Source organism: Coturnix japonica, chromosome 15 (genome assembly GCF_001577835.2).
Source record: "Coturnix japonica isolate 7356 chromosome 15, Coturnix japonica 2.1, whole genome shotgun sequence".
Taxonomy (NCBI): Eukaryota; Metazoa; Chordata; class Aves; order Galliformes; family Phasianidae; genus Coturnix; species Coturnix japonica.
The window spans coordinates 5755239-5768496 of NC_029530.1; the positions used below are offsets into that span (position 1 = coordinate 5755239).

A 13258-nucleotide genomic window follows, 5' to 3' on the forward strand; every position below is an offset into this window, starting at 1 on the left:
TTTTTACTGAAAAAAACTATTTATTTATCCAACATAAAATATCCAGTGTGGAATCAAACCATCCAACGTTGCATCAGTAACAGAGGAACGAAAAGATTATTTTACAACAAGCTCCGTATACACAAAGTTTTTTAAACATCAAAACGTATCCAGCTTAGAAACTGTACATTCAAACACAGGGAAACATTCAGTGCTCTTTCTGCAAGCATTTAGGGATACAAAATCATTCCATCAAAGCACACTTGGAGAGTTACTGTTCCCACAACAGCTTTGCACATTCATATATTGGACAGACAGCAAAACTCTGAATCGCACAACTCTGTTTGCTCCCAGTTTATAACCCATCACCACGTCGCTTCATTGTTTGCAATGAACTAGCTCTATTGATTCCTTCATCAGTGAAAAATACTCAGCAGTGTGTAAAAGGATCTTTGGAAGCTTGTTCTGTACATCAGCGGTGTTGCCACATGGATGGGATGTGATGTGTGGTTATTTACAGGCTGTTGTGTATCAAGCCAAACGCTCCTTTGGTTTTTCAGTGAGCTGTCTGCAATGTCCTTCCACTCTTAATAACACTTGTGTCATCTGATACATTCCCAGTTGCAGAATTCATACAAAGTAAAAAGCAAAAATGCCTTCAGTTTTTGTTTGGATACAGGTTAACGCTGGTTACTCAGCAGTACCCAAAGGCTTTGCGTTACCTATGTGGGCAATATTTTGTTTGAAGTTTACTCGCTGTCTGCACCTTTTGAAGGCCATTGCAATGCTGTTGAATAATGGCTCAAAAATATATATATTAACAAAGTGCCATGTGAACATTAACACCAAAAAAGCAGAATTTTAAGGAAAAGGCCTTCAGTAACAAACCAAGATAGCAGTCAGGCTCTGAGGTGGTGTTCATCCAGCCATGGATTTCATGCACTTTATATTCACCCTGACCTCTAAGATGGGCACACACCCAGCTGGATTCTCCTACAGGCACTCCAGTTTGGGGGCTGAACTGTGAACATCCAGGAGATGCTTCTTTCCTCTGCCTGCATCCCTCGTGCATCCAAAGGAAATGAGTCAGTGCATCTCTGAGGCAGCACTGAGCTACCCCAGTTGCATAGTATATTAGGGAAAATTACCCAACGACAGCCTGATAGAAGGTGGCAAAAAACTCATTCTTTGCACTGTTGTCAGTTCCATGAGAGCCCTGTCTGTTTGCTGAGGGCTGACTGAAACTTGAGCTTGCTGGAGACCAAGCACAGGGAATACAGACACAGCAGAGACAAAGATCAGAGATAACCAGACCCACACAAAGCAACAGCCACTGGAACAGACAGTGCGTTCCTACATCATCCACCGTATCTACAGCAGGATCCCCTGCAAGCTGAGCTGCTTTTTCATGTAGCCACAAAAAGGAAAGGACCTGCTTACACCAACTGCCTCCAGAACCTCTTGCTGCAGCCACTATCAGAAAGCAGTAAGTGAGCAGACAGACATTCTGGTGCCATGTCAAACACAAACTTTCCTCAGCAGAAGACATTCAAACATGGAACATCAACAAACTCTTTGGCCTTTTCTAATTAGTCTGAGTTTCCTCAGTTTCTTGTCTAATTTTCCTATACACAAACAGCCCAATGTGTCTCACTCAGAGCATTATACAGCACTACAGTGTTTCACCCCAAGTGAAAGGCAAACCCCAGCAGTGTTCATTCGTATTGCACCCAAGAACAGACTCAGTGACCTGTTATTACCCCACAGAAAAGGGGCTCAGTTCCCAGAATACTTAAAATACTCTATTGTGCAAAACTTGTTGCACACTTACCTACGTTTCTGTGAGACAACAGACCACACATACTAGAAAAATGTATTGCTTTCCCACAGCCTGTTGATTAGCATTTAGTCCATCTCATTCCATTTGGGCATGTGTTCCATAGCAAGGAATTCAGAAAGCAAACTGAGACATAGATGAGACAGGTCTCAGTTTCTGTTTGTATTTCTTTGCTGCCACGTCCACAGACTCTGAATTCTGACTACCTGCAGAGAAAGATTTCTAACGAACAAGACAAACTGATCCTCACCTGAACTCTGTTGCATTCTCCAACAAGAGCAGGATCATCAGCCTCCATGGGCTGGTTACATCTGAAGGAGCAAAGTTGCTCTTCTTAGGAAGATCGTGGTTTAGCTCTTCCCAGGACTTTTGTTTCTGACATGATGCCAGCTACATTCCTTTGTCACCTGCTTACCATTGCAGTCGTGCAATCTGCAGCTATTGACAAGTACAGTCCATCTGTCAGGAGACCAGCTTCTGTTGGGAGACACTCCAAACAGGCTCCATCCAAACTGTTCCACGTAGCTGTTCAGACTGAGGCATCTTCACCAAAGGTTCTGGGTACACCACTGCAGGAACACACTTAGGCAAATTGAGCAGAAACAGACCTGAACCCATGCAGAAAACCACAGCGTGCATCTCCACACACAAAGAGACACCAGCACAGCTGAAGCAGCCTTCACCAAGCAACACAGTGCTCAATGTTCCTGGCAATGGTAGAAAAGTCAAATAAATTCTGCTCCAAAGCATCAAGATTTACAGAGTTCATACGTTTCCCATATGAGATTCCAGCTCTGCAGCAAACACAACTCCTCACTGACTCAAACTACCTGCCACGAGTGAGAGAAACATTCAGGAAATGGATTCCAAGCAATCTCACTCACGTTGCCTGTTAATCCTCAAGGAGCAGAACCCATAAGCAAGGGAATAGTAAGCATCAGTTGGTTTGCTGTTACTGCATTGTTGTTGTTGATGGCTAAAAAGTGCAAGGCAGGCATCTAGTTCATAAAACCTATTTTGTAGTGTATGGAATCCACTGTGTGCTATGCCAAGGACACAATAAATATTAACCTTTTGTTTTTAGGCATCGAGAGTACATGATTTTAATTACAGCTTATACTGAATGGCATTCAGTTAACTATTTGCTTGACACGGGACATTTAAGCTGAATAGCTGACCATGCAAGCACAACAGACTTAAGAAAAACCCTTCCTGCTAAATTTCAAACAACATCTGGATCAAATGCCTTTCAATATGGAAGTAAAGTTTTTATGTGTGTGAGCAAAGAGCAGTAGTGACACAATTTACTTAGGTTCAACCCTAAAGTTCCTGCAGTTTGACACGTGACATTGGCAGTGCTTTCTATGCTTCAGAGTTGTCCTTTTGTGGAACGTATCTTGCTTATTTCATCCATTCTTTAATGTCTCATCACTCCTGTGACCCAGAATTAGACCTGGTGACTCCTGGGGAATGAGATCCTCTCCCAACCATCTCCTGTCCCCATTCTCTGTGGCTGGACTCCTGTAAGCCACGACCTTTTGTTTCAATAGGCAAGAAGAAGGAAGCCACAGCAGCCAGCAGGCAACATCCACTGTAAACTGCCAGTGTTAAGTAGACTGAAGATTCCAACATCACCTGCAGAAAATACAAAACATTACCACTGAGCCTTGTCACAAAAAGAAATGCAAATACTGGTATAATAGAAGGAATTTTAGTGCTGCATACTTTTCTTTCCTCAAAGACTACAGAGTCATATGTTTTCTACTTAGCTTTTTGCAGAGCAGCCATTAATGACACAGGCTTCTTAGTCCCATCCCTGCAGAGCTTGGCTCTCCCAGCCTTCCTGCCTAGCATTCCACGTGTGCTTCAGGTTGACAGTCCCTAGGACTTGAGGTCTCAAAGGAAAACTGGCATTGCACAACCCACAGAAACCTGTAAACCCCTCACAGATCCCATCTCCAGGTGGGTGTCTTCCAAGGAGCCCTTATATCCATCCAGCAGCCTGCCCTGTGGTTATTTGTCTCCCATCATAAGACCTCTAGAGTAAGAGGCAAATTCAGAGATGTGTTTGAATGAACAACTGTCCTTCAACACATCACGCACAGATTGAGCTTGGTATGGCCCTTGCAGCAGGTTCTCCATCACCTTCTTAGGTCATCAGTACTGGGAGAAGGGTTTTTACCTGTGCAATGAATGGCGTTATGAGGGCTCCCACTCTGGCCATTCCACTGCACGTTCCCAGGCCCAAAGCACGTGTGGCTGTTGGGTAAACCTGTAAAGAAAGAATCAGCTTATTAATTCAAGCGAGCAGCTCCCTTCCAACCTCCTTAATCAATAGAAATTGCACTGCAACAAGTTCTGTTAGACAACAATGAGATCATGAACTCATATCCGGGGTTAGGTCCATTGCAAAGAGATCATAAAAATGATTTTCCCACCATGTCCTCACTCCCCTTAAATAGTCTCATTACAAAACCAGCCTCCTTACCTCCGGAGTGTAAACATAAGCAGCCTGAAATCCTCCTGAAATAAAAGCTCTTGCAATGAAGAGCAGCACAGTAAGAACATTTCTGTGAGAATAAAAAGGAGAGCAGTGTTTGGGATTGTTCTGTACAAGCTGTTTGTTTAACTTGGAGGCATGAGCAATAAAAAATAATAATAATAAAAAAGCTAATTTCATGACAACGATTTCTTTTGTGTTTTTCTTTTTAATGAACCCTTCTTATTTTTCCTGGACCCTTAATATAATAACGATGCCAAACAATCTGCATTCCCACAATTGCATCAGCTTTCTAAGGGTATTCATCCTAACTGACAGCTGTGGACTGTAGAAATAAACAGCCAGTGCCTAAGCTTATCTAAATAAGAAAAATATATCCCATTTTATAAATGGTGCTAACAAAAACAAATTGGCACACACAAGAAGAAAGTCAGACTGCAGCTTGTCTGTTTAAAACCCACAAATCCACACACCAAGTGAATATTTGCAGCTTTGAAAGGTTTCTCATCACAGTTTCTCTACTGTGCCTGAAAAAGGTTTAAATTCAGAGAGCTCTGCTGCCTATTTTGCATTTCCTTGTTCTTCAGCCCCAAGAAACAAACATCATTTCCTGCCTCAATTAAAGGAGAGCATGGATTCAGTGCTGGTTATTTCACCGTGTTTTACTTACCTTCCAACACAGAGAAACAGCAGCAGGCTGCAGAACGAGAAGACAAAAAAGGACAGGGCCATGGTTTTCTTGCGGCCTATCCGATCAATAATCCACAGTGTTACTAACACACCTGTAGAAGGAGACAAGTTGATGGGAGTTAAGCACGGGTGGAGGCTCCGTAAGTTGGCTTTTAACAGAGGCTATGTTATTTAGATTTGAAAATCTGCTCTCCAAGTAGCTTGCTATCAGGGGAATCAAGCAGAGGAGTGGAATAGGTTAGTCTAATTACTGTTACCACATGCAAAAAATGCCACTTTGTGTCCCAGCTTTGCTCCATGCTCACAGTGGTCCATGTGCCTGCAAGCTCACTCAGATGTAGCAGTGAGCAATCAACTCTGACATCTGCCAAATACTGATTACTACAGTGGTTACCAACCTCAGCGCAAAAAATGCCTGCCTTATGTCTAACTGGAATATCTTTTGTTCAGCTTCCAGCCACTGTCCCCTACTAATCTTTCCACTGTTTAGAACGTAATATTTTCTTCCCATTGAGTTTTCTAAATGCTGCCATCAAATCACTTCTCACCTGCTCTCTAAGACACTGAAGTTCATTGAAATTCATTTTAAATTGACTGAAAATCATGGCTGTGCTGGACAGAGTGTTACAAAGCAAGTCCTCCATTGATTCATGATATCCAGGATCCTTTTAAAATAGTCCTGGATAGTCACTTATGGATAAAAGTTGAAGTGATTCTGCCCCTTTTATTTAATCATTACTCTTCCTCCGAAAGCCTAATATATTTCTTGGAACAAATCCATAGCAAGACAGGCCATTATAGGTTCACAAAGCAATTACCAGTGATCTTATCTTCAGTGATGTCACAGACAGTGAAGAGAGCTACAACTACTGCATGCATCAAACAGTTCAAGCAAGGAGCCCCACTGCTTCAGGAAATAAAGCGGCATTAGGTCAGACAGGAGAGCCCATTTCTGTCATACCAAAGTCCATTCCCATTACACTGAGCTACTGGCAGTGAAAAACTGGAGCTTTATATCACCACTTACCTGGGAATTCTGACAGGGTTGTCCAGAGCAGATCAGTGTAGTCTTCTTCTGTCAGATACTCACAGGTCAGGCTGCACTTTGCTTTAACTTCTTTTCTTCTACTGGAAACTGTAGGAGAGAAGAACAACAAGAAAACCATATTTAAAGTAATTCCTTCTCTGCTCATTTTCCTTTACTCCTGGTAAAGGAACTATTCATACTGCTGAAAATAAAAGAAGGGATGTGAACCAAAGAAATGCTGCTGCACAGTAAGTGTTTTCAGAACAGAAGATACAGCTGGAACGGAACAGTTTATGGTCCTATTTGTGGCAGGATGTCTTACATGTGCAACCAGAAAGAAAACTTGCACCCGAATATCAGCTGTACAAGCTTAGTGATTTTCCAGCCCAGGGCTTATGACAGCGTTAACGTTCATAACATAGGTTTCTCTCTATATAGAGTGGGATCTAACCCTTCTCCTGTACTTTGAGAAGACAGAATAATTCAAAGTCCTTGTAAAAAGTATTTTTAAGGACTGCACTGTTGTGCAAGTTCTGATGCTGTGTCTCCCCCCAATGTTATCCATCCCCTTCCTATAATTTCCAAGCTACCAGACAGTTCTGACTAATCACAAATGTTCTGAATAATGTCCTGCCTCCCCTGGGGAATCAAACTTTTTCAGCCTCTTCTTGACAGCAGGCAAAGCTCTTTTTTTTATACACAAAAACCTGCAATAAAAAGGGTGTCGATTTCCCAGCATTATCTTCTTTCTCCACAGGTCTTCACATCTTAAGAACCTGGGAGCTCCACAGGAGCAGCAGTTATCTCTATCTCAGAACCAATTAGGCCTGTTAAATCTAGAAGCTTAAATTTATTCAATGACTCTTTTCTCAAGAAGAACATACATTTTCTGAAAGCTCTCCTTTGGAGGTTGTCTTTTCTGTTACATTTTGGGCTCAGAGACACTGCAAGACCTCTCTGCATTGTGTGGGAAACAAGGTACTGCCTGTCAATAGTGCTTAATAAAAAGTAGATGCCTTAAAATTGCCTAAAAACTGCTGAAAGTCATCAAATAAAAGATATTCCATGACTTTACAGGGCGTATGTAGAAAGAAGAGATGGACTAGTACTCACTGCTGCAGACATCTCCTGCCTGGAAGAACTCTGTAGTTAATAAAACTAACCCATAGTATGAAAAAGCATTGGAAAACCTGCAAGGAAGAAAAGAAGAGATGAAATCCCAGCTGACCACACCTATCATAAACAACATGAACCACAACCAAACCCACTGTGTGAGGACTTCCACCAAGTGGTACCTCAAAGCTATTTCCTATCAGCAGTTATAAAAGGAAGGGTGTGATTGGATCAAGAATTCTAGTGACAGAGTGGTTTAATAAATTACAAATCAATGCAGTTTGGGCTTTTTTTTTTCTTGAGGAGGAAGTTGATGTATATTAGTGATACTGTTAAACACCTCAATTAAAAACCATTAGAGTAGCGCTGGCACTGAGCCATTTATATTTTCTCTTACCATATAAACCAGAGTAACAATGTGGTCCATCTAAAATGGGGTGTAAAAAGGTCCCTCATTTTTCCTCGGTCTTCCTGTTGAAAACAAATTTAAGTCAGAGAATCATGGTGCTCACAGGTCCCAGACTGAAGGATATACAGTGGCAAGGGATAACAATATACAGTGTGTATAGTACTAGGAAAAGTTCAGTTTGAACTCAGGGCTCTTCAGGTTGGAGGAGCCACAACAAAGCTGGAATCTGAGTAAAGAATTCCTCTGCCAAGTGGAATTCTTTAGGAGCACAACACTATCAGAACAGTTCACACACAGGGCACAGTACTGCTTCATGAGGAAGGTGGGAATCTGATTAAGGAAGGGCTGAAAAGTTGAACAGCAGAGCTTTGCCAACGCACAGCTAACATATGGTTCATGTGGCCATCAGTCTAAATTAGCACAGCCCATGGAGACTCAGGGCAAGGTGCCAAGGAACTACAAGCAGCCCTCCAGCAAGCAGACCTCTTTTCAACAGTGTTTCTAAAACAGAGCAGCAGGCTCAGCTCATCGAAGTGTGGTTAAGGAAAAGTGCTTTCCCACCCCACCCTGAAAACAGAATCTTCCAAATCTTGCAGAGCATTCCTGCACAGCCCATCATCATTACCCTGACTGAACTGAGTACTTGTGAAAGGCACAGGAGCTCCAGTCCTCACCCATCCAGGCTGCAGAAAATGGAACCTGTATCTCCAATTAGTCAGCTCATTTCTAAAAATCTCCTGCCTAATTCTACAGTTTTGCTGCTATCCAAACCTACAGGTTTACTTTTGCTGGTCCTGCTTGCTGGCTAACTTTTTAACTCTTTTTTTTTTCCCCTACAAAAGTCTACTCTGTGTTCTGTGAATGCAGAGCCGATTTCTGTGTTGACAGGGGTGCTGAAAAGTTGGCCACGTAACACTAAAGTGAAAAGAAATCCAATGTAATTCATGCAGTAACATACAGTTCCAAAGTAACAACTTGAATTGCTCCATGCAATAGGGCTGAATTGGAGCTTGTAGCATTCCAGCTCCACGAGATCAGGATTAAATTCAAGAGATACATCTAGAAGGTCTGATTCCACCTCATCCCATGAGTTCGTAGCTGGGAGGTGAGATAGTCTTTAAAAGCAGGGTCTTTCTCACTGTGGTTTGGGCATATATGATCACCTCTCATTTTTTTGTTAGTGGTTGAGACGTTAAAGTTAATGTGGATTATATGCTTACATAAATCCCTATGACTACATGCTGTTATCCCAAGAGATTAATGTGTCAGTTATGCATACATACCTGCCTGGAAATAATTAATTTTCCTAAAGGCATCGGAGCTCCGTTTTCTGTTGCTATCCGCTTTAAAGTAGCAATTGCTTTGTCTTGATTTCCAGATAATACATCATACCTTGCACTTTCTGGCAGCCACTACAAGAACAAAGCAGACCACATGAACAATGTCAAAAACACAGCAACGAACAAACTGCAGACTTTTATTAGTGAGCTTACAGTGGGAAATCTCCATGATCCCAGCAGCCTACTAACATAAGACAGCATCACAGAACCAATCTGTAATGAATCAGAAAATCTCCCTTGTGTCAAATGTCAAGTTCCTCTTTTAGGCTTTGGGAAACTGCAAAGCTGCATATATTTCTTTGGCCAATAAGTCAGAACTCCAGCCTAAATCTTTCTGTTGTCTCTTTCCCATTCTCAAGAAATGCTGAGCATTTTTGCAACATCTTGACATTATCCTTTCTCAGTGGGGAAGGGAAAGCATCCTGGGCAGACAACAAGATGCTCTAGGCATTCCAAAACTTGCATTTTTAAGCAAATCTTTAAGGGAATACCTACAAAACATAGAACGGCGAAGAGCAAAAGCGGGAGGGCAGAAAGAATGAGAAGCCACCGCCAGCCAAGAGTGGGCATCACCAGCACTGCTAGGAGGACTTCAAACACAGTTCCAATAGCCCAAAAGACCTGCCCGAGGGAAAAGAAACAGTCACAAATGAGATTTACTGCATTTGTCTTCCTGTGCAAAACCAAGCTAGCAAAGCCACACAGAGTTTGTCCTATAGGTGAAAGAAGGAATTGATACCTCCCTAGCAAATAATGGAGCTGGCACCCTGTTGCATGTCCTAGCTGTGCAGGATTATTCTCCTCTGGATTATGAATCTGTAAAAGGATAATCTTCCTTTTCTTGATGGCTCACTATCTAATGCTCAGAATATACTTCTAACCCAGTATTGCTTTGAGGTAGCCAAACTGTGGCAGAACAAAAATGACACAGAAGGGAGTGATTCATCTGCTGAACTCTATTTACAAAAGATTAAGCAACTGAAAGTAAGACTAGCCAGCAGTTATCTTAGAAAGCTCTTTGTGTATTTGAGAAGCTGTTTCAGTGTAGTAAGGTTTTCCACAAGGATGCTCCTTCCAAACAGACCACATCAGACAAGTAACAGCACTGCTCTCTGCTTTCTACTGTTTTCTACCAGCACACTTCAATTCAAGGGCTGCAAATTTTGCTTTAAAGTACTTATAAGTCAAAATTCCTCTCTGTGTGACTTTGATACATTCAGATTGAGTCTGGAGAGATGAATTTAGCCTTGCACCTACTGTGCAGTCAGCTCTTCATTATCCATTACTGAGCTATACATCAATTTCACTGCAGCATTAGGGTTCTCTTCATGCTGCCTTCAGAAGTGCTGGGTACTTGGCACTGTTCTGGGATCATGGGCCTCAGTGCTGGAGAGCACCGCGCTAACTTGAACTTTCAAGATCCAACTGCTGCCATGTGTGACAATGTTAATCAATAGGAATGAATGGTTGTAACCAACAGCAGAATTTGTCCCCTGTGGACCAGCACATATAACTACACTGCTCACCTCTATCAATAAAATGCATTTTGCTCTGGCTTTCATTGGAAGGAATTCAGCATATAATGTTACCCTGTAAGAGTGAACATTGAGAAAAACATCATGTTAGCACACTGAGAGATGTCAGACACTATGCTTGTCTTTATTAAAATTGCCAAACCCACAGTAGTAACAAAAACCCTTCCTAGTCTTCAGAGCCAGCAATGCCGTGCACACTGGTTCAGACTTTGTTTGCTTCATCAAAACAATCTCTTAGTTCACAATTGCAAGAGAAGGCAGAATTTGCTCTGTTCATGTGGCTTATAATTGTTAGCTAAATGTAACGGCTCTTGCTGCATATGTTTGCATGATTTCCAATGTGTTTTATCAGTAGTCCATGCAAAGTCTTGCTGGTTAAGTTCTTATTTACACCTGGCTCAGAGAACATCATACTGTCCTACTCTACCAGGTTTCCATTTTCTAAGACATAATTATTTTCAAGATCTGATTGTGCTATTGGTATAAAATTTCCATTCTTTTACAGTGGGGAATCAAAAAGAAACTGTCTAACTTCTCAGAGTTGCCATTCCATGACTGTACCAATGGTAAGGCTTCTGTGTGGACAGAAGGCAGAACCAAAGGGCCAGCAGACAGCCAAGGCTCTCTTGTCTTCTTCAGTCTGGTAAAGTTCATGGCTCCTACTCTCTTTGCATTCCACTGTCTCATCCTCATCTTTGAAAGAATACAGTATCTTTGAAAGACTGGATGTTGGGAAGGTGAATGAATGGTCATACTCGTGATATACTACCTCACAGGAGACTCTGAGAGGCCTCAGGTGCAGCTCCAACATATGAGAGGTAAAGGGACACCTGCTACTGATGGTTCCTTTATTACTGCTGGGTGTATTCTTTTTAACAGCACGTTTCATACAAACCTTTCTCCCATACCAACTATAGAATACAACAATATATTTATAAAGATGCCAGTGTTATTTCCCTGAAATACAGCTACTCATAGCCAAAGATATATATGAATTCCTTTTGTCAAAGGTATTGCTGTTATAGTTAGAGCAAGAAACAGACCCAGCAGCAATGGAATCCTCTCTGAGCTCTGATACCAGCTCCTCTTTGTCTCTCATTAAGTCATGCAGCCCTTTTGCTTCACCCACCTCTCTGTAAAGTGGTATTAGCTGAGCTGTAACTGTTCCACTGGGGCTCTGTGGAACATCATTAATATGAGTTTGCAGTATGAGGCATTATTAACTCTGATGCTTCATCTTTGTTGTTCTCCTGCCTCATTCCAGTTGTGCTCAGTTGGAACTGCATGGCAGAAAATGCCTCACTGCAGCTCGATACACAGCAGGATAAGAACTTTCCTATTTTACATGCATGTTATGCTTTTGTGCAGCTTCTAACAGGGAGCAGATGAGAAGTAAAAGAAGATTAATAAAACTGTGAAGCTCCATCTCAGCTCTGAATCTTTTATCTGGGAATGGTAATAGAAAAGAAAGGATATTGACTTGCCTTGTGAAGAAGTCTATGAGCCATCAATCAAAAGCTCTGATTACTCTGAAATAGCACCTCCACAGGGCAAAATATCAATTATTAATAAGGATAAAAGACTACGTGGAAAAAGACTAGATATACTCATCCCTTTCCATTTATAATTAAAAGCCAAGAACAGATTTATTTATTAAAGTGGAAAATTTAGAGATCTTTCACTTCAGAATGGAATGATAAAGTCATAGAGAAATATCCCAACACTACCTTGGTACTAGAAATGTGTCTGAGCCATGAAGATACCCGAACTGCTCCAGGTTTGGGCTGCATGATCTTAGAACTCCAACTCAGATTCAGATGTGAAAGTCCAGGCTCTGATTGACCAGTATTTTAGAGCTTTACAAAGCAGCAGTAGTCAAGACTTCACTCTGCCTCTAACTGTTAGTTAGTTTTTATTGTTTAGGCCATCATCTATCTCGCAACAAATCCATGCCATCCCTTATTGACTACTCTCAGCACAATTTGTTAACACAGTGTTTGGGCAAGGCTACAAAATGCTTTCTATTGCACTTTATCCACTGCTAGGTGGGCTACTTGGGCTGCTCCTTTTCACTTGAGGAAATGAAAGGAGCTTAACAGGACTCAAGGCATACAACACATCACATTTAGGTACCTAGCTTTCTCACACAGAAGCCATTGTACATCTGACTCACCTCAGTGATCTATTAGATATCTTCAAAGACTTAACAGAATTTAATATATTAGTTCCAAAATACTAAGAGAAAAGTGGTCTTGGGATAACTAAACTGAGGGGAAGTCTTCAATTTAACGTAAGCATTTCTTAAAAGAAATAACACGAAGAAGATAAAGAAGAGACTTGTGAATATTTACTTACGACTGAGGCACTCCTCCAATCCCAAAGCCCACCAGGCCCCTCAGCACCAAGATCCAGCTGTATATCGGTGCAAAACCGCTGAGGATCCCATAATAGAGAGTCCATAACACGCTAATCTTTAACCCCTGTATTTAACAAACAAGCAAGGGAAAAATAAAATGTCTGTTGTAACACAAATAAGCAACATGTAAACTAGAGCTTCACAGCCAGAAAGTGCAAGTGCTACTTCTGTAAGTCCAACAGCTAAAGGTTTCCTAAAGGATGATTGAAGGTGGCACAGGTGGTACCAGGACAATAACACCATCAGTAGGTGAAGAATTTATGAACCCATTCACAAACTGAGCAGAGAATTCCTCTATTTGTACAAGAATTAGCTGATTTGCACTCAGGATTTTACAGAGGCTTTCATAACAACAAAATGCTTCACTTTATAACACCACCAGGCTCTCATTTTTCTCACTTCTTATTTTCTG

At 41.5% G+C, this 13258-nt stretch overlaps 1 protein-coding gene across 4 annotated transcripts in view; it reads right to left on the reverse strand.

Annotated features, from left to right (window-relative positions):
• SVOP (SV2 related protein) overlaps positions 1-13258 on the reverse strand; it is a 21340-nt gene continuing 8082 nt past the window's right edge. For all 4 annotated transcript variants that reach the window (XM_015878060.1, XM_015878061.2, XM_015878062.2 and 1 more), the window contains 11 exons: positions 12786-12910; positions 10422-10485; positions 9391-9516; positions 8839-8967; positions 7544-7617; positions 7147-7223; positions 6034-6141; positions 4987-5098; positions 4305-4386; positions 3999-4088; positions 1-3451 (listed from right to left, as the gene is read on the reverse strand). In XM_015878060.1, coding sequence (XP_015733546.1) covers positions 3245-3451; positions 3999-4088; positions 4305-4386; positions 4987-5098; positions 6034-6141; positions 7147-7223; positions 7544-7617; positions 8839-8967; positions 9391-9516; positions 10422-10485; positions 12786-12910 — 1194 coding nt within the window. In that variant the 3' untranslated portion in view covers positions 1-3244. The remainder of the gene's footprint in view (positions 3452-3998; positions 4089-4304; positions 4387-4986; positions 5099-6033; positions 6142-7146; positions 7224-7543; positions 7618-8838; positions 8968-9390; positions 9517-10421; positions 10486-12785; positions 12911-13258) is intronic.